Below are 17,389 nucleotides of genomic sequence, written 5' to 3'. Positions count from 1 at the left end.
ACTCAACCCCAGGCCTCCTGACTCTAGATCCCGTGTTCCCCGCACCACCACCACACTGTTCTGAATGACTGGCCTCTCTTCATGATGTCCAACACAGCAGGTGCCAGAGGCCTCGCCACTATACACTTCTGTTGTGACAAAGCAAGGGAGGAAAGGCTCAGGGATCCGAGGTTCTCCTTGATCTTTTCTTCTGAACCTCCCTACAGGCACAGCAATCGTCTGTGCGTAGGAATACGCATATACATTGGTGTGGACACCAAGCCCGTCACATCCCAAAGATATAGATACAGATACACCTGACCTCTCCAACAGGTGATGGTCATTCCTTGTTTCCAGGTGGTAACAAGAGGCTATTCCTTTAGTGATGGGGAACCTGAGAGGTCAAAACTCTGGGAGTCTTTCTCTCCTAAGTCTAGAAGACACATTACCCTTTCCTGAGACCTCAGGAGGAAGGGGCCGCTTTTCAATCCTTAGGTGGGAGTGAGGAGAAGGGACGGACAAGGAATGACCCTCCTTGCCCTTGCTGGAGCAGAGCCCAGGAAAGGGACATAGAGAGCCGGGCCTATATCTCGAGGAGTATCAGTGAGACCACTGCTGGCAAACCCAGTTCAGTCTATGAGTACAGTGCCTGGCTCTATGTGCCACCAGCTACGTGGGCTTCGGCATGTCACTCACCTTCTGATTGTCCAAAAATGTGGTTAATGACTGCTGGGTGTAGCTCAAAGGGGTGCTCAGATTTCAGAGACATAAAGAAACTGAGCCTGACCAGGCAGTGGCGCAGTCGATACAGCATCAGACTGGGATGCGGAAGACCCAGGTTCGAGACCCTGAGGTCGCCAGCTTAAGCGTGGGCTCATCTGGTTTGAGCAAAAGCTCACCAACTTGAGCCCAAGGTCTCTGGCTTGAGCAAGGGGTTACTCGGTCTGCTGAAGGCCCACGGTCAAGGCACATATGAGAAAGCAATCAATGAACAACTAAGGTGTCGCAACACACAACAAAAAACTAATGATTGATGCTTCTCATCTCTCCGTTCCTGTCTGTCTGTCCCTGTCTATCCCTCTCTGACTCTCTCTCTGTCTCTGGAAAAAAATTTTAAAAAATGAAAAAGAAAGAAAGAAACTGAAATACTTTAAAATTAAGATGTACTTTATAACTACGCTTTCATTCTTCCGTAATCGGCCAGAAGGGCTGAGGCCGCACACGCTTGGGGAGTGACCTACTTCCTCTCTCCAGGCAGCAGGAGATGCGCAGGGCTTGGGGTGGCCAGGCGGAGCGAGGCCAAAGGCAGACGTCTCTTCAGGAAAGGACAGGCCACCGTGGGGCAGAGCGGCTGCCCACGCTCGCTTCCTCTTCTGTCATTTGACAGATCGACATTTATCAAGCACATCCTACAGGACACTTGCTGCTTCTGTGCTGAAGACAAAGCAGTGAAGGGAAAACAGCTCTTTCAGAGCTTATATTCTAGTTGAGGGAGACTAACAAGTAAACCAACAAATAACATCAAGCGTTGGCAGCTGCTGTGCTGACTTAAACTGGGTAAGGCTGACAGTGATGGTGAGAGGTGCTATTTCATACAGAATGGCAGTAGGCCCATCTGATAAAGCAGATGTTTGAGCAAAGAGCTGAAGGAAGGAAGGGGATAGTATAGGGGCCAGCCGCACCTTAGGTCTAGGCTGGAGGACACGAGTTCTGGGGTGAGACAGACATGCTGCCCACAGCAAGACAATTCCCTACCATGCTGGTTTGGTTTGCCCCCCTTGTATTATTTCTTCTCCAGCCTCCTTTTCCCTGCTGTCCCCTTGGGGGAGGGGAGCTGACCCCTACACACTGCATCCGTCAGCCTTGCCATCTGCCTTTCAGTTGTGTTTGACCAGAAGGAGCCCCCAGAAGACTGGAGAAAAGAAAAGAAGGGGTGGGATACTGACACTCCCCTCTCTGCCCGGCCAGTTCCGACAGTGGCTGCAGTCCCTATGCCACCAGTCCCATCGCGGCCTTCCACTCCTGCTCTGTAACCCACCTCCCATCCTGGGCCCCACAGGGTCGGGGCTGTCCTCTCCAGCAAGCCTTGCAGAATGAGCCTTTCAGATGAGCGCTGCGCACCTACTTGTGCAGAAGCGTCTTCTCCACAGAAGCCACCTGGACTGCCTCTCATTAGGGCAGGAAGAGGAGGAACTGTAGCCCTGGAGACACCCATCAAACAAAATGTGGCCTGTGGCCTCACCTCCAAGGCTCCAGCTGTCAAATCACTCATACCAGCAAAGGCAAGAGCAGAAGCTGGGGTTCTAGAGCCCTTTGTCTTATTCCCTTAGACCTTACAGCCCCCGAAATAGAGCCTTCTTCCCAAGATCCAGCCCAGTCACTTCCTATGTGAAGGAACTCTATAGTCCTATTTCCAACAATCAAAAGCTCACTGCCCAGTTTACTTTCTTGATAGTCCACTAATCACTACTGGAAGAAGCTTGTCAACCTGCATGTCTGCTTTACCCATTAGAACATGCATGCATGGAAGCACCGAACTTGCCTATCTTGTTCTCCTGTGGGAACAGCATCCTAGACCCAAGTACACAAGAACTCAAAAATGTTTTTGAGTAAATAACAACAGAAAGGAGTACAAAGCACTCCTGCTCTTGAACACCTCCACAAAGCTGCAGCCATGAGTCCAGACACCAGCAGCTTCCGGTCAGGGACGGGCAGACACTGTCAGCAGTGTCTCAGTACTGCTGGCTTCTCCAGGTACACGGGACAACCAGGACAGCCAAGGAGTCCGAGAACCACTCAGGTTCCACCAAGTTCCCATCTTTCTGAAGACCCCCGGCTTTTCCATTTCTGAGTGGCTAGAGCAGGACTTGGATACTAGATAGTCTCTAGGTCTCAAGGAAGCCAAAAATGAGGAGTATGAGGGCTACAAGCTTGGCCAAAGGTTCTCAGACAAGCTCCTTTAGGTCCAGGACAGCAACTAGAAACTGGGAAGGCAGCATTTATATTAAAGACCCAAAATGCCATCTCTACCAAGCTTGTCAACCTGCATGTCTGGCCATCTCTACCAAGACACCCAAGAAACTTTGAATATTGCTGGTTAGTTCTCTAATACTTAAGGGGCCCAACCCTAGGCCCTACAACTAAAACCTGATTCAGGCCAATCAGTATCTTTCTGACTGATCTTATCTTTTCGGCCCCCATTCTACTCCACCATAGATACCTCCCACCCCACCCATCTGGGGTACCACTGCCACCTGACCAACCCCTTTAGTCCCAAAGAAACCCAAACAACTCAGAAGTGCATCAATCAACCTTTAATGTCCAAAAGAGGCATGGATGCAGAGCATAGGAGATGTGGCAGGGTTTTAGCCCCAACTCCAGAAATGAAGGAGAGATGAACACAAACCAGACATTTCCAACTGGCCACACAAGTCTGAGGGCAGGGGAACACAGATTTGGACATCCATAACAGGATTTGATACAGGAAACTCACTCACCATCCCAGTCCCCACCCTCCAGTCAGTATCAGAGAAAAAGCTCAGCACACGCTAAAGGCTTGGGGAGGGGACATTCTCCTGCCTCCCCACCAGCCCCAGTATGGAGTTGAAAAAAAGAATGAGCTAGATCCCAATCCCCCCGACAGTGTCAACCGTACAGATGAGTTTTAAATGCAATTTACAAGAATCAGCAGCTCAGTCAGCAATGATCCCCCCACCCTACCCTACCCCGACCCCATCCCTAGGTGATCAACAGACAAGACTTCCCAGCACTCTCCTTGGAATCTCCTCCCACTAGCGGCCCTTCTCCATCTCCTTGTACCTGGCTTCTTCACTGCAAGACTTCCTCCCAAGCCCCTCACAGTCCTTTATCACGCCCATCCCTACCTCACACAAGGCTGCAGCCATCCAGTCACTTTCCCTCGCCACTGAAAGCCAACTCCAGGGCAGATGGCGGCATGGCCAACTCACTGTTGGCTCTCCTGAAACCTTCCTGGGAGCAGACAGCCATAGGGGCAAGCAGAGTGTCTGGGCACGATGGCTGTGGGGGTGACACTGTCTTCACCCCCAAAGGTTTTTAACATAAAGGTCCATTTAGAACTAACTGTGCACCTTACCTACCCATACACCCTAGAGATTCCATACTGTCCAGCCCCTCCCTCCCCTCTACCCCAAACCAAGATACACACACACACACACATATACACACACATATACACAAAGGGGAATCGAGGGAGACATTGATTTGGTTTGACTGCTAAGACCTAACTAAGGAACTAGTCACCAGAAATTCCCTTGCCAGCCAACTCACAGGGGCTGCTCTAAGAGAACTCCACAGGAATGAGAAAACCAAGGGCTAAGCAGGGAGCAGACAGAAGTAGAGAAGAAAGAACAAAAAGAAAAAAATCAAGCTAATCCTACCTCCAATATCCTCCTAGCATGAGCTCTGGCAGGAAGAATAAAAGGTAATCCACAAAGACACAGCCCTTACTTAGAAACTCTTCTGACAAAGACAGCAAGACAAATCTGCTCCCCACTCCCGCACACCACAGACAAACACGTCTCAGGGCCCCTTAAAGAATCCACCCCCAACCCCAGCCTCTGCCCCAAGCCGTGGAATCACAGTTCAGTGGAATAGTCTCCCTGGTACTAGATCAACCCCCTCCCCCCTTCCTATCCCTCTCCCTGCTGATCCTAACACTGACCCACAGTCCCCCTGGCCCTCCCAAAGCAGCAGCCCCCACCAGGCAGAGGCAGCTGCAATTTTAGCTCCACCTCCAGACACTCGTTTCTTTTCCCCAGCCCTCCTAGTCTTCCAGGCTTTTCTGAGGGCTAATTTTATTTAGAGAAAGAGAAAAGGGAGAGGTTTCCTAGTGCAATACAACCAAAAAAAATTTGTTTTTAAGTCTCAAAAAATAAATGTAAAGCAGCCTTCTTCCCCAGGCAACTAAACAGAAAGAAGTTTGGTTTTGTTTACTGCGACATACACATGAAATCGAGTATACAGTCCATGCAGTAGCACAGCCATTGGAGAGGACATCCTGATGCTGGCCCCAGTGCAGAACAGTCCCAGCAACGCCGTCTGCTTGCCATCTCGCCGCCGCCACTGACACCTTCCCTGCAGCCACCTAGCCTGACTTGAAGAGGAGGATTGCAACTTGACCCAAGTAAAAATAGATGAAGTGCTTTGTCTCGTGTGTAACGTAGCTGCCAAAATTTCGGCCCACAATACAATGCCAGGTAGGGTTGTATTTCTTGTCAAATTCCTAAAAGAAAAATAAAAGGGAGAGAAGAAAGGTGGTTAGGACAGCTGGAGGATAAGAAATCAGGATGGGAGTCTGGTCAGTTTATTTATCACCCCCAGTCCCTGGCCTCAGCTCCCCAAACCCCAGGAGCTCAGGTTCTAAGGCTAGCTAGGACACTCCCTCCCTCATGAATAATGCACCACCACCAAGGCTCCACTATTTCTGTCTAGCACTTTACACCCGATCATCTCTCCTCCCTCTAGCTCCTCGATTCAATAGCCCACCCTGTGACTCTTCAGCAAGGCAATCAGAGAAGCTAGTGCCACAACAGACCACTCCTGTGTCACACAGCCTGCGTAAAAGAAGGGAGCAGGTCTCACTGACTCGCCACTCACTCACTAACCAGTATTTCCAAATGCAGAAGACCAAGACACTCCAGCAAGACAGGGACCAAACCGCAGGAGTACCAGGAAGCCGTTCTGGGTAAGTCAGCACTAAAGGCATTCCTGTGTGCTGCACAATGAGTGCGCTATAAGCGCCAAAACAAGGACCTCAGCCATGTGATCAAGGCAACTCGCTCATTTCTCTCAGGGCACAAGTTCAGCATCAAAGCCCCTAGGAAATCCTTGTGACCTAATCAAACAGGCAGCTCCCCGTCACCCTGTGGATGCTGAAGGAAACTGATGGTTCGGCTCTAGACGCAGCCTGCCACAGCCGGGAAAGGGCGACAGTTCTCTATCATAACCCCAGCAATGCTCCCAACCCTAGTGCTCAACATACAACTTGTCTGGCATGCTCATAACACCCATACCGCAGGACTTGAAGAGGTACTAAGGAACAGTGGAAAGGGCATGCATCACCAAACCCAGCTTTAATCCCGACTCTAGACTGCAACATAGGAGAGCCACAGTCACTTCCCTAGGTCTCATTTTCCCCATCAGCAACACAAGAAGACTGGACCAGCTATAATCTCAGTATTCTTCCGGCTCTGAGTCCATAATGCTGGATTCTCTTCCTAGACAGGACAGCAAGGCCATCACTCAGCAAGTAGCTGGCAGCCCTGGAGGGTACTGACTCTGCACCCCTTGGCTCTACACACAGAAAAGCTCATAGGACTCAAGAGTTTCCTCTTCTCATCCCAGCCAGCTGAGCAGGAAAACAGAGTTCTGTAAAACTCAAAGACATCCTACCACCTCCACTGACCAGAAAGCCACTCCTCTTAGGCATCCTTCCTAGGAGCCAGAGTTGCGAGTATCAAAGACTAGGCTATGTCTCTAGTGGACATGGATCCTAACTGGGGAATCAGGGGCCCTGTAGACCAGTTCCCATTTCCAGCTCAAATGATTCCTCACCATGTTGACCATATCCACTCACCCATTCACTCAGGAAGTTTTGCTCATCCATTTAGAAAAAAATTATATATTCAAGCTGATCCTTTTCTTAAGAATGTGGGGGAGAAGAGCATGATGCCATACTGGGGTCCTTTTAATTGTTTTTTTTTTTTGTTTTTCCACCTAAGTCCTATTTTTTTATTTTTTATTTTTTAGAGATAGGATAGAGAAGGGGGGAGCAGGAAGAATCAACTAATAGTAGTTGCTTCTCTATGTGCCTTGACCAGGCAAGCCTGGGGTTTCGAACTGGCGACCTCAGCATTCCAGGTTGGCGCTCTACCCACTGTGCCAACAAAGGACAGGTCCTAAGTCCTTTTTAAAAGAAAGGAAACCTACATGAAGATTTTTATAGGGATATACCACTTTAAATTAGGAAGTTCCATGAAAATTTGTATATGATCTGATATTATCCATTCAAATATTGATGTTCATTTTGAATAGTTCTAAATTGGGCCAGTTATATTTAATCCTGAAGCTTCTCTCCCCAGTTCCTTACTGTGACATAATTATCTGTAAACACACACACACACCAGCAGGATTCCTATTAAAAATAGCAAAGGTAAATTCTTTGGCAATTAATAATCACTCCCTAATCTGTCCACTTTGCAAATTCCTAGGATTTTGTCTATACAGGGTATAGCTGCTTTCCTACATCCCCAGCTCAGTCCTCCCTGGGGTGCAGCTGCCTATCTCAAGCCCTGGTCACCACAGCTCCCCCAGTGTACCTTCTTGATATAGGCAGCAATGTCCTTCTCTATGTTGTACTTCTCCATAGCCTGTGTGGCGCAGTCAACGGCGTCCTGTTGCATGTCCTCAGACATGTCTGCGTTCTTGATCACTGCCTTCCGGTCAGACATCCTGACACTGCAGAAGCAAAGAAGTAAGTTGATAACCCCATGACTCTGGACAATGAACATAGCAACTGAGTATGGGGCCTTAGTGGGCGAGGCAAGTACAGAAGGGGAGGGCAACACAACACAGACAAGAAAGAGGCAATCAGAGAGGGAGCATCTAAGCTTTTAACCAAGATAGATTCCCCAAGTCTGAGAAATACAAAATAAATAGTAATAAAGTATAATAAGCCATCAGTTTTTATCATATGTGAAGATTTTCCAACTATAAATTTACCTATTTCTGATATTCTGAATAGCACCAACAGCCAAGATACAATATCTCACCTGCTGGCTGTGTCCTTAGGCAAATTATTCAACGTTTGTATTTTTATGCCATCACCTGAAAATGGGGACTGCGGGGTTACCTTGAGGGAAAACCAGGTGGCACAATATCTGAAGACAGCAAGCCCTTGCTATAATGACCATTATTACATCATTGGTAGCACAGTGGAAAGACAGACTAGGAATCAGCAGGCCTGACTATGAACTCATGATTTTGGACAAGTCACTCAGTCTGTCTGCATTTGATTACTTCCATTTTAGCAATGAGAGTAACTCTTTATCAGTGGTTGTTATAAGGATTAATTAAAATTATATGAGAATATCTGCAAAGACCGTCTATACAGGGGCCTGTCCCATTGGCTAGATTCAGCCCACCACCTGTTTTGTAAATCAAGTCTTGGTGGAACACACTACAAAGGCAGAGTTTAGTAGTTGCAAGAGACTGATGGTCTATAAAGCCTACAATATTTACTCCTAGCCCTTCACAGAAAACGTTGCCAACACCCATGCTACCAATGCCCAGTGGTGACAGAGATAACAAAAGGCAAAGAATTATCATTTTAATTTTTCATAGCTTTCATACCTTTTTTCATAGCTCTGCTATCTAAAGTATCCCACAGCAATCTATAGAGTTCAGGGGGAGACTTTGCATGGTCCCTCCCTAGGATGATAGGAATCCCAGGAGTGCTGGCCAGGACCTGCCTGGCAGTCGACAGCATGTGAGGGCGCTTTGCAGGAATGGAGGAGATGAGCTGCAAAATCCTATCCTCGGTCCTTGACCACACAGAGCAGTAACAATCCACCTTCCTCATGTCCCACCCACCAAACACCACTCTGTGGCCCAGCCCAGTGGACAAAAAATTCTGTTTTTCGGGCTCGGTCTGCTACAAGGCCATACAGGGTTCTGCACGCTGAAGGTATCATCCCAGGCCGCCCTGATCTCCAGTCCACATTAGCCTGTGGACTGGATAGGCTGAAAGGAAAACAAAACTCACAACTTCTCTTTTAGCCTGTACCAGATGCAAAAAAATGCACACAAGCCAGCTGCCAGTTAGGCAGCCCTTGAATGACTCCAAAGCACCTTGGTCTGGCACTGCCACCCTAATAGCGCTGGTTCTACTTCAGCAGAGGCTGGCAGAGCTAAGGGTTAGTGGACCAGCAACCGCTGCCCCCACACCCTTAGAGGAAAAGCCAGAGCCTCAAGGAGTCTGTGAGCACTGCCTGGTGCTGAGAAAAGGTCAGAACCCTGGTCAAGGCCTGACTACCTCTGTGACCTTGGACAAACCAACATCTTCTTCTTAAAAAAACCAGTGCTTTTTAAATAAGATAAATGAGGCAACTTCCGTCAGATTGAGCAAAGACACAAGAGCAACACAGGGAGAATGTGCTGCTATTATAAGGCTCTTTACACGTGAAGAAAACTAGTGTCACCTGGTGTCCTATTCCAGCTCAGCACTCAGAAAGGGACACTGTTTATAAACCAGGGGTGGGGCCAGGTTACAGAGGGCAAAGTTAAAGTATAAAATTAGCGCCCTTTCCCAGCAAGCTCACCTTGCTCGACTGCCTCATCCCCAAAGTGCAAAGGAACAACTTGATCACAGTCATTAAAGCCACCTTACTCTCCAGGAGGCGGCCTGAAGTTACATAACGCTGGTCTTGTGACTACAATGCCACGATTCTTCACCCCGGGGCCCCCAGGCGTCTGGGCGGCGAGGCCTGGCCCCCGCCTCCCAGTCCAAGGTGCCGGCGAGAAGAGGCCAGGGAGGTGCCCGGCCCGGCCCGGCCTCTCCCCCTGGGAAAAGCGAGGGACCTGGGGCTCCAGATAGAAGGGCGATGACCGCCGGGCCCCAGGCCGGCGGCCTCGGTCACGAGCCAGGCGCTCCCTCCTGGGAAAAGCGAGGGACCTGGGGCTCCAGACAGAAGGGCGATGACCGCCGGGCCCCAGGCCGGCGGCCTCGGTCACGAGCCAGGCGCTCCCCCGGGAAGCGCAGAGGGCACTGCACCCAGCACGGCTCCCCTGCAGGTCCCCCGCCGCCCCATCCCCGGGGACCGGCACCTGGAGGCGCGCGGCCGCCGCCCCCGCCCCCGCCGGCCGGAGCCGCGCCGGAGTGACTGGGCGTCCCCGCCGCAGGAAGGACGCCCCGGAGGGCGGCGGCGGCGGCGGCAGGAGCCGCGTCACGCCCGAGCCCGCGCCGCTCCACCCCCTCGGCCCCACACACCAGAGGCCTCCACGCAGCGCAGGGCGACTCCCGGGGGAGCGGGCGCCGCACCTCCGCAGCCCGATGCCGCGACGACACCGGGTGGCGCAGCTCCGGGAAGGAGGGCCGCCCCGCTCCGGGCCCCGCACGGGGGCGCCGCCGCCCGCCGCTCACCTTCACGCAGGCGAGTCCTCGCGGGGCCCCGGGGAGCAGCGATGGCCTGAGGCAGGGCGCGGGCAGGGGCGCTGTTCCCTCGGCTCCTCCTGCAGCAGCAGCCGCCGCCGCCGCGGTCTCCGGCTCCGCAGCCCGGGGCCGAGCGCTCGCCGCCGCCGGCCGCCCTTCGAGCTTCCCCGGCAGCCCTCACTCCTCCTCGCGCCGCCTGCCCGCCTGCCTGCTCCGCGGTGGCGCCTCGCAGCTCCGCTCTGCTCCGCCGCCGAGAGCGCCCGCCGCGCGGCCCCGACTGAAATAGCGCCCCGCCCCCGCCCCCCCGCCGCGCGCGCCGCCGTCCGCGCTCCCCATTGGCTGCGCCCGCCTGGCCCCGCACTGCGGGCTTCTCCCCGCGCCGCTCTCGCCCCACATCTTGTTTCCTCCCACAATGCCTCGGGGCGGAGGGAGGAGGGGGTTGCCGAGGGGGGTGCTGGAAAAGTGGGGGAGGGTGATGTGGCCTTAGAAAAAAAAAGAATGCAGACCCCTTTACCCGGGCCTGGAGAGGCCAGGCCTAAAAAGAGAAAAAGAGGCGAGGCTAGGGGGGAGGGGAGAGAAAAGAAAGGAAGGGGCTAAAGACCCTGATCCCAAGAAGAGTAAAGGAAGAGATGGTGATGGAAATTTTGGACTCAGGGAGCTCATGGAGAAGAGGTAGATGGAGACCCTAACCTTAGAGAGAGGAAGTGGAAGGGGGTGAAGTCATGAGCTAGAGAGGAAAAGACAGGACCCCTTTCCTCCCCACAAACCTGTGGGAAGGAGAACAGCCAGCTGTACAGAGAGGTAAAGGCAGGAACAGACCTAGGGCCCCTTCCTCTCACTTGGGGGGGGGGGGGTCTCTTCCCCGTTCAGCTCAGCCTTTGTTCCTGAGTCTCTAGGCCACGGACCCAGCTGCTGTTTATCTTCCAGAGCAATGGAAGCAGCCCCTACGCACAATTGTTTGAAAGGTGTCTCTTACACAGGCCCCGGTGAGAGGAAGCCTTGCTGGTTGGCTGGTCCCTACCTGTCTGGTTAGACAGGACTGGAGTGGGAGTGAATTGAACCCCCTAAAGGTGAAATCCGTAAATCCGTAGCGTGTCCGAGCCCCGACGAACCTTAAAATTCACCCCTTCCATATTCCTCACCTCAGAAAGGAGAGAACCAAGGTATAGAGCAGGGCAGCCCCTGGCCAGCTCACTACAGGTCAGGCCTGGATGCGAATTCCAGGCTGAAAGGTGGTGCTTCCAGGCAGGAACCCTTCTGGTAGCTGAAGAGGCCGTGTGTGTGTGTGTGTGTGTGTGTGTGTGTGTGTGTGTGTGTGTGTGTGTGTGTGTATGTGTGTAAGCACTTGTGCACATTGGGAGAGTGCCTGCCCTCCACTCTACCCCTCCCCCCCCCAGGGAAGAACAGGAAACGCCTGCTTCTTCTCTCTTCCCCTCTGTTTCCTAGAGGAAGTGTCTACCTAAAGAAGTGGTGAGTTTTTATTGGGAGCCAAGCACGTGGACCACACAGTGAGGATCAAGAAGCTCCCATCCCATGGTTTCCTCTTCACTGCCCCAAACCATAGTCAGGAAGTCAGACTTGCTCTGGCCTTGGCCTGCTATGGTTTGCAACATCGTTATTTAGTGTTCATTATGTGTCGGGGGGAAACAGGGAAAATCATCCCCTCCCATTTCTGTTTTCCAGAGCTCTGTCATCTGCCAAACTCAATTGGAATTTCAGAAAAATAGGCAAGGCCTGAGATATTTCCTCACACCAAAGGTATTCTGATGTCAGCCTCTGTGTGAGTGAATGGGGGTGTGTGGCCTATGTGGGGGTGGGGGGGAGAAGGATGCTTTATCCTCTTAGGGTTTGTGGGGGGTTAATCTCATGGACTACTAGGAGACCTGGGTTTTCCCAGGGCACTATGCTCTTTCTCCAATGACCATTAGGTTCCAGCCTCTCCTATGGAGGTCAGGAACACTATGTATGGTTGTGCGGTGGTTCGTTGTACAGCGGCACAGGAAATAATTAGAGGCTAAAATCAGCCTGTGCTCCACCTGCTAAGATGGGTGCCCTGATACAGGCCAGCGTCCACCCGAAAGATGCACACCTTTCTCCAGCAGACAGAAAGGTGACTGAACTAGCGGTGACCCTTGTAAGGCCATGCTGCCAGGATATAGCTACTCCCTCTCTCTGGCCCCCCTCCCTAGATTAGAGCAGGGCTAGAATTTGGCCATTCCCTGTGCTGGGCTGTGGTGGGATGGAGGTAGGGACAGAGAGAACTTCAACTAACAGGGGTTGGAACCAAGACTTGACTTTGAAGAAATATGAGTATCAGCATGTGTGTGTTTGACAAAGACTAACTAAACTCTAGACTATCCTGAAGATTTGTTAATAACAGTATGGTTTCCAGATAAATGCTAATATTTGTAGAGCCCCCACTCTTTGCCAGGCTTTATCCTAAGTGTTTTTAAATGTATATATTATTGCATTCAATCTCTGGAACAATCATGGCGAGTATATTATTATTCCCCTGTACAGAAGTAACTGCTACTCAGAGAAATTCAGTAGTTTGCCCAGGATTACCCAGTTTATCAGCGGTAGGGTTCAACCTAGGCTGTCTGCTCCCACAACCTACACTCAACCATTCCACTCCCCTGCCTCCTAACAGAAGAGAACGTGTAAAGCAGGGGTTCGGCCCTGCCACTATATCTAAATCATACCAGCACTCCCTAAACTTATCGGACTGCAAAGCCCTTTTTTCTCCAAACGTTTTTTAACATCTCCAGGAACTACTGTTCCACAGAACACAGTTTGGGGAACTTGTGCTACACTAATTACTGCCATTTATGTAAAATGCTTACTCTTTAGGATAATTACTATGCAACATAGTAACTGTTACAATTAATGTCAGCTTAACTTGGTGTGCACTTCTGTTTGATGCCACTACACACTCGTGGTGCCCAGATAGCAGAGCCACATTTTCAGATTTTAAAAGCAGAGGGGATTTTCTCACCTGTGGGCCCCTTACCCTCCAGCTACTTCTTTAACTTAGAGGTTTTCCCAGGGCACTTTGCTTGAGTCACTGTTCAACTTGAGTAGTTTCATCCATGTGTGTGTTTTTTACCATGACCTGGGCACTGATAGCCCCTCTAAATCCCAGACGTCTCCACTGTGGGTATCCCATAAGCTCTTCAGACTCTTCACATATTCACAGATGTATGACCCTGGTTGTTAAGAGCGTTGACCCTGGAGCCAGAATACCCAGATTCTCACTGCTTTCTACCACTTATCCAGCTGTGCAGACTTGGACAAGCTACTCAACATCTCAAAGTTTTGTTTTCCTCATCTCTAAATTGAGAATGATAACATCTACCTCATAGATTATGAGAAAATGCATGAAAACCTCCTGGCACAATGTGTGGTCCATATAAGTGATTAATAAGTGTTAGCTATCATCAACATCTATTTTTCAGACTTGTTTTCCTTCCCTGTATTTCTTTTTTTTTTTTTTTTAAGTTTATTCATTTTTTTTAGAGAGGAGAGGGAGAGAGAGAGAGAGAGGAGAGACAGAGAGAGAGAAGGGGGGGAGGAGCTGGAAGCATCAACTCCCATATGTGCCTTGACCAGGCAAGCCCAGGGTTTCGAACCGGCAACCTCAGCATTTCCAGGTCGATGCTTTATCCACTGCGCCACCACAGGTCAGGCCCTTCCCTGTATTTCTTACCTCTGTTCATGACCCTGTTATCACCCAGGCACCAAGTCAGAAACCTGCAAGACTCCTAGATTTGTGTCTTCCCTTGCCCACCACATCTCCATCATCACTCGCCTCCTGAATGTTTCTCCAGTTCATGCCTCCTTTCATTATAGGTGCCTCGTTTCCCAACTTCTCATCTCCTTTTTCAATTTCTAGTAACAGCATCAATTACCTGTAGTTTCCCCCACACCTAGATTTCACACCTTTGTCCGTGTGAGTCTCTGGCCTGTGAGTCTATGGCTTTCTTTCCTGGCTGATTTCTTTGTTTGAGCGTCCTCTACAAAGCCTTCCCTGAATCCCAGGTGGGATGCAATTTCCTCTTCTTTGCTTTGGTCCAGCCAGGGCTTATTACTGAACAACATTCTACTAAACTTGTCACTCTTATGTTTGTCTATGGTTCCTTACAGACAAGGATCACGTGTGGACGGTAGAACCTAGAACAGTTCATGGAACATGAAAAGTTCTCTGTAAGCCTTGGTTAAACTAATCATGCTTGTTAATGGCTGAAAAATACAGTTTGGAAGGACACTCTGGCTCTTCCTCCACCCAAAGAACCATGACCAGGCTCTTCTGTCTGTAGGACCAGCCATGAATCATGAATGCCATTTATACTGGACCCTTCCTGCCTAGAGCCGAGTTGCTAGCTAAGAAAGTCATTGTCAGCCCTGGGAAAAGTCCAGGCCTGATTTCTGATTTCCTCCTCCCCCTCTGTTGGGAATTTGGCTGATACCCTGACACTTGACAATCAAGGGCTCTCCCACCGCAGCTGACTGGGTCACCCAAAAGAAAGAGGCTGTCCTGTGACTGTTCATTTCCCCAAGCCCTTTAGCCATTGACTTGCTTCGAGGGCTGCAGGAAGATGGAGAAGGGTGGGAACACATGCACTGATGCTCCCATTTCAGTGAAAACCCTGGTGCCAGCCCCTCTGCCAAGTCACCAATGGAAAAACCTAAGGAAGAAAACAACGCGACTAGAAGTACTGAAATCTGCCCTGTTTCCTTGCTGATTTCTTGGGTGGCCTTGCAAGACATACTTCTCTAGGCAACCGTTTACTGAGCCCTAAATGTTGCCCCTTCTCTCCAAGTTCCCTGAAACTTGGAGGAGCCAGCAAAGGTCAGCCGTGTGACTAGAGCTAATGAGATGAACACTGGACTCTGAGTCAGAGGAGAAGTCCAGCGCCCGGTGTGGCTCTAGTCAAGTCATCTCACCTCTCAGAATCTGGATTTCTTCATCTGGAAAATGTCAGACTGGATGCTCAATCAGCCCCAAAGGGGGGCTGTCTGTGATTCTCTGACATCAATACCCTTCCACAAAGGGGACCTTCTATGTAGGTCAGAGAAATTTCTCAGAACTTGAACACCCAAAGATCAAGTTAGGGTTCTTGGGTACAAGAAACATCTGAAGAAAAAAGCAGGACCAGAATAGCAGCCCCGCCTCCAGGGAGCAGGAACCATGGGACAGTTTCCCCGGGCATTCCATGGGGCAGATCATTGGCATTCTCCTTGAGTCACCCCACTCTTGATTCAGATTCCCAAAGAAGGGCATCTGATTGGACAGATTGAGTCACAAGTCCGCCTTTGGGCCATGGAAGTGGAGGGCAGCCTCACAGACAGACCTTCTGAGGTTGAAGGGGGGAGAGCTGACAGAAGGGAAATCCACATGCGGTCACAAGAAGCAGAAGAACGGGCGCTGGGCAGGCAGAAGCCATCACTTGCTCTTGGAGAGTCTCAAGACTGGGAGGCAGGATTGTCTCCGTGGGGGACCTTGTATCCACTGTCGTGAAAGCTAAGATCAAGTCTCTGAGTGAGGTGGGGAACGGCGAGGGGAGCCAGAGAAATGAGGTCGGCACAACTTTGCCTTCCTTTTTCAGGACAATTTTGGAAGAAAACTTTGCCTTGTCAGGCATGTTCGGTAGACTTCAGCTGTTAAGAACCTTCCTTTAATTTTCTCACTAGGAAATGGAGGCCCACCTTACAGTTCGCATAATAAAGTAATATATACACACACATAAATATATAACAGCCTTATTAATATATAGTTTGTATACTGCAAAGTTAACCTTTTTAAAGTTGACAGTTTGGTGGTTTTTAGTATATTCACAGGGCTGCACAACCTGTCTAAGTTTAGAACAGTTTTAGCACCCCAAAAAGAAACCCCATACTCATTGGCAGTCACTCCCCTATTTCCCGCTAATCTCCACTAATTTACTTTCTGTCTCCATGGATTTACCTGTGCTGGGCGTTTTGTATAAATGGAATCATAAAATAAAGGGTTTTGTGCCTGTCTCTTTTCAGTGAGTCCGATGTTTCCAAGGTTCTTCTATGTTATCCATGAATCTGTACTTTGTTCCTTTTTATGGCCAGTTAATATTCTATTGTGTGAGCATACCACATTCTGTTTATCCATGAGTCATTTGGGCTGTTTCCGCTTTTCAGCTGTTGTGGGTAATGCTTCTAGAAATGTTCATGTACTAGTTTTTGTGTGGATGTTTGCTTTCAATTCTCTTAGATATACACTGTACACCGAGGTGTGGAATCAATGGGTTTTATGGTAACTGTGCTTGCTTCACCTTTTGAGGAAGGGTCAGACTCTTCCAAAGCAGCTGAACCTTTTCACATTCCTACCAGCAGTGTGTGAGGTGGGGATGTTCCACATCCTCACCAACAGCCGTTATCTGTCTTTTTGGTTGTAGCCCCCCTGGTGGGTGTGAAATGGTATCTCCTCATGGTTTTGATTTGCATTTTTTGGTAGCTAATGATGTTAAGCAGCTTTGCACGTGTTTTTTTGGCAACTTGTGTATTTTCTTTAGAGAAATATTCAGGTCTTTTGTTCATTTTTAAATTATTTGTCTTTTTATTGTTGCATTGTAAGAGTTCTTTATGCATTCTGGGTACTAAACCCTCATTAGTGACGTAGTTTACAAATACTTGCTCCCATTCTGCAGATTGTATTTTCATTTTCTTGGTGGTGAAACTTTGAAGCACAACCATTTTAATTTTTTTTCTTTTTTTCAGGGGAGAGTGTGAACAAATTATGCATTCAAGTTTCCACATTTGGGGAAATGGTAGGAATCAATATGCCTGGAGTACAAAGGATGAGCCTCACCTCAGGAGACCACTCTTGTGATCATGAGGTCTCCCCTGCTAGTTAAGTATACAAAAGCTTTTAATTTTGATAAAGACCAATTTTTTGGTGTGTGTGTTTCTTTATGTCATATCCAAGAAATCACTGCCTAACCCAAGATCACAAAGATTTACCCCTATGTTTTCTTCTAAGAGTTTTAGCTCTTGCTAAATGACCCATTTTGGGGTCATTTTTATGTATGGTTTGAACTGGAATCTAACATCATTGTTTCACCTGGGGATAGTCAGTTGTCCTACATCTTTAGTTGAAAAGACTATTTATTCTTCACCACTAAACTGTCTTGGCATCCTTATCAAAGATCAATTGACCACAAATACAGGAGTTTACTTCTGTGCTCCTAA

The 17,389-nt window shown here is 49.5% G+C and overlaps 1 protein-coding gene and 1 long non-coding RNA gene across 3 annotated transcripts; one reads left to right on the top strand and one right to left on the bottom strand.

Annotated features, from left to right (window-relative positions):
* Window positions 1–3,278: 3,278 nt before the first annotated feature.
* On the bottom strand, window positions 3,279–10,447 carry DYNLL2 (dynein light chain LC8-type 2). 2 transcript variants are annotated; one of them, XM_066364654.1, is made up of 3 exons: window positions 10,160–10,447; window positions 7,338–7,476; window positions 3,279–5,242 (listed from the first exon to the last, which is right to left on the bottom strand). In XM_066364654.1, the coding sequence occupies exons 2-3, from the start codon at window positions 7,467–7,469 to the stop codon at window positions 5,105–5,107; spliced, it is 270 nt and encodes an 89-aa protein (XP_066220751.1). In that variant the 5' UTR covers window positions 7,470–7,476; window positions 10,160–10,447; the 3' UTR covers window positions 3,279–5,104. The 2 variants fall into 2 exon arrangements, with proteins under 2 accessions (XP_066220751.1, XP_066220752.1); XM_066364655.1 differs by lacking the exon at window positions 10,160–10,447 and adding an exon at window positions 9,339–9,490.
* A 330-nt stretch (window positions 10,448–10,777) lies between these two features.
* LOC136393781 (uncharacterized) lies at window positions 10,778–17,045 on the top strand. The gene is made up of 3 exons (XR_010749126.1): window positions 10,778–10,840; window positions 11,852–11,926; window positions 16,919–17,045. It is a non-coding gene; the product is annotated as an uncharacterized lncRNA (long non-coding RNA).
* Window positions 17,046–17,389: the final 344 nt, after the last annotated feature.

The sequence above is a fragment of the Saccopteryx leptura genome, chromosome 2 (genome assembly GCF_036850995.1).
Source record: "Saccopteryx leptura isolate mSacLep1 chromosome 2, mSacLep1_pri_phased_curated, whole genome shotgun sequence".
NCBI classification, from domain to species: Eukaryota; Metazoa; Chordata; class Mammalia; order Chiroptera; family Emballonuridae; genus Saccopteryx; species Saccopteryx leptura.
This window is presented reverse-complemented; position numbering and strand designations above follow the sequence as displayed.

Coding starts and splice junctions, on each gene's coding strand:
- DYNLL2 (XM_066364654.1), bottom strand. CDS start 7,469: ATGTCTGACCGGAAGGCAGTGATCAAGAACGCAGACATGTCTGAGGAC. Junction 5,243..7,337: donor TTGCTGCCTATATCAAGAAG/GTACACTGGGGG, acceptor TTTTTCTTTTAG/GAATTTGACAAGAAATACAA.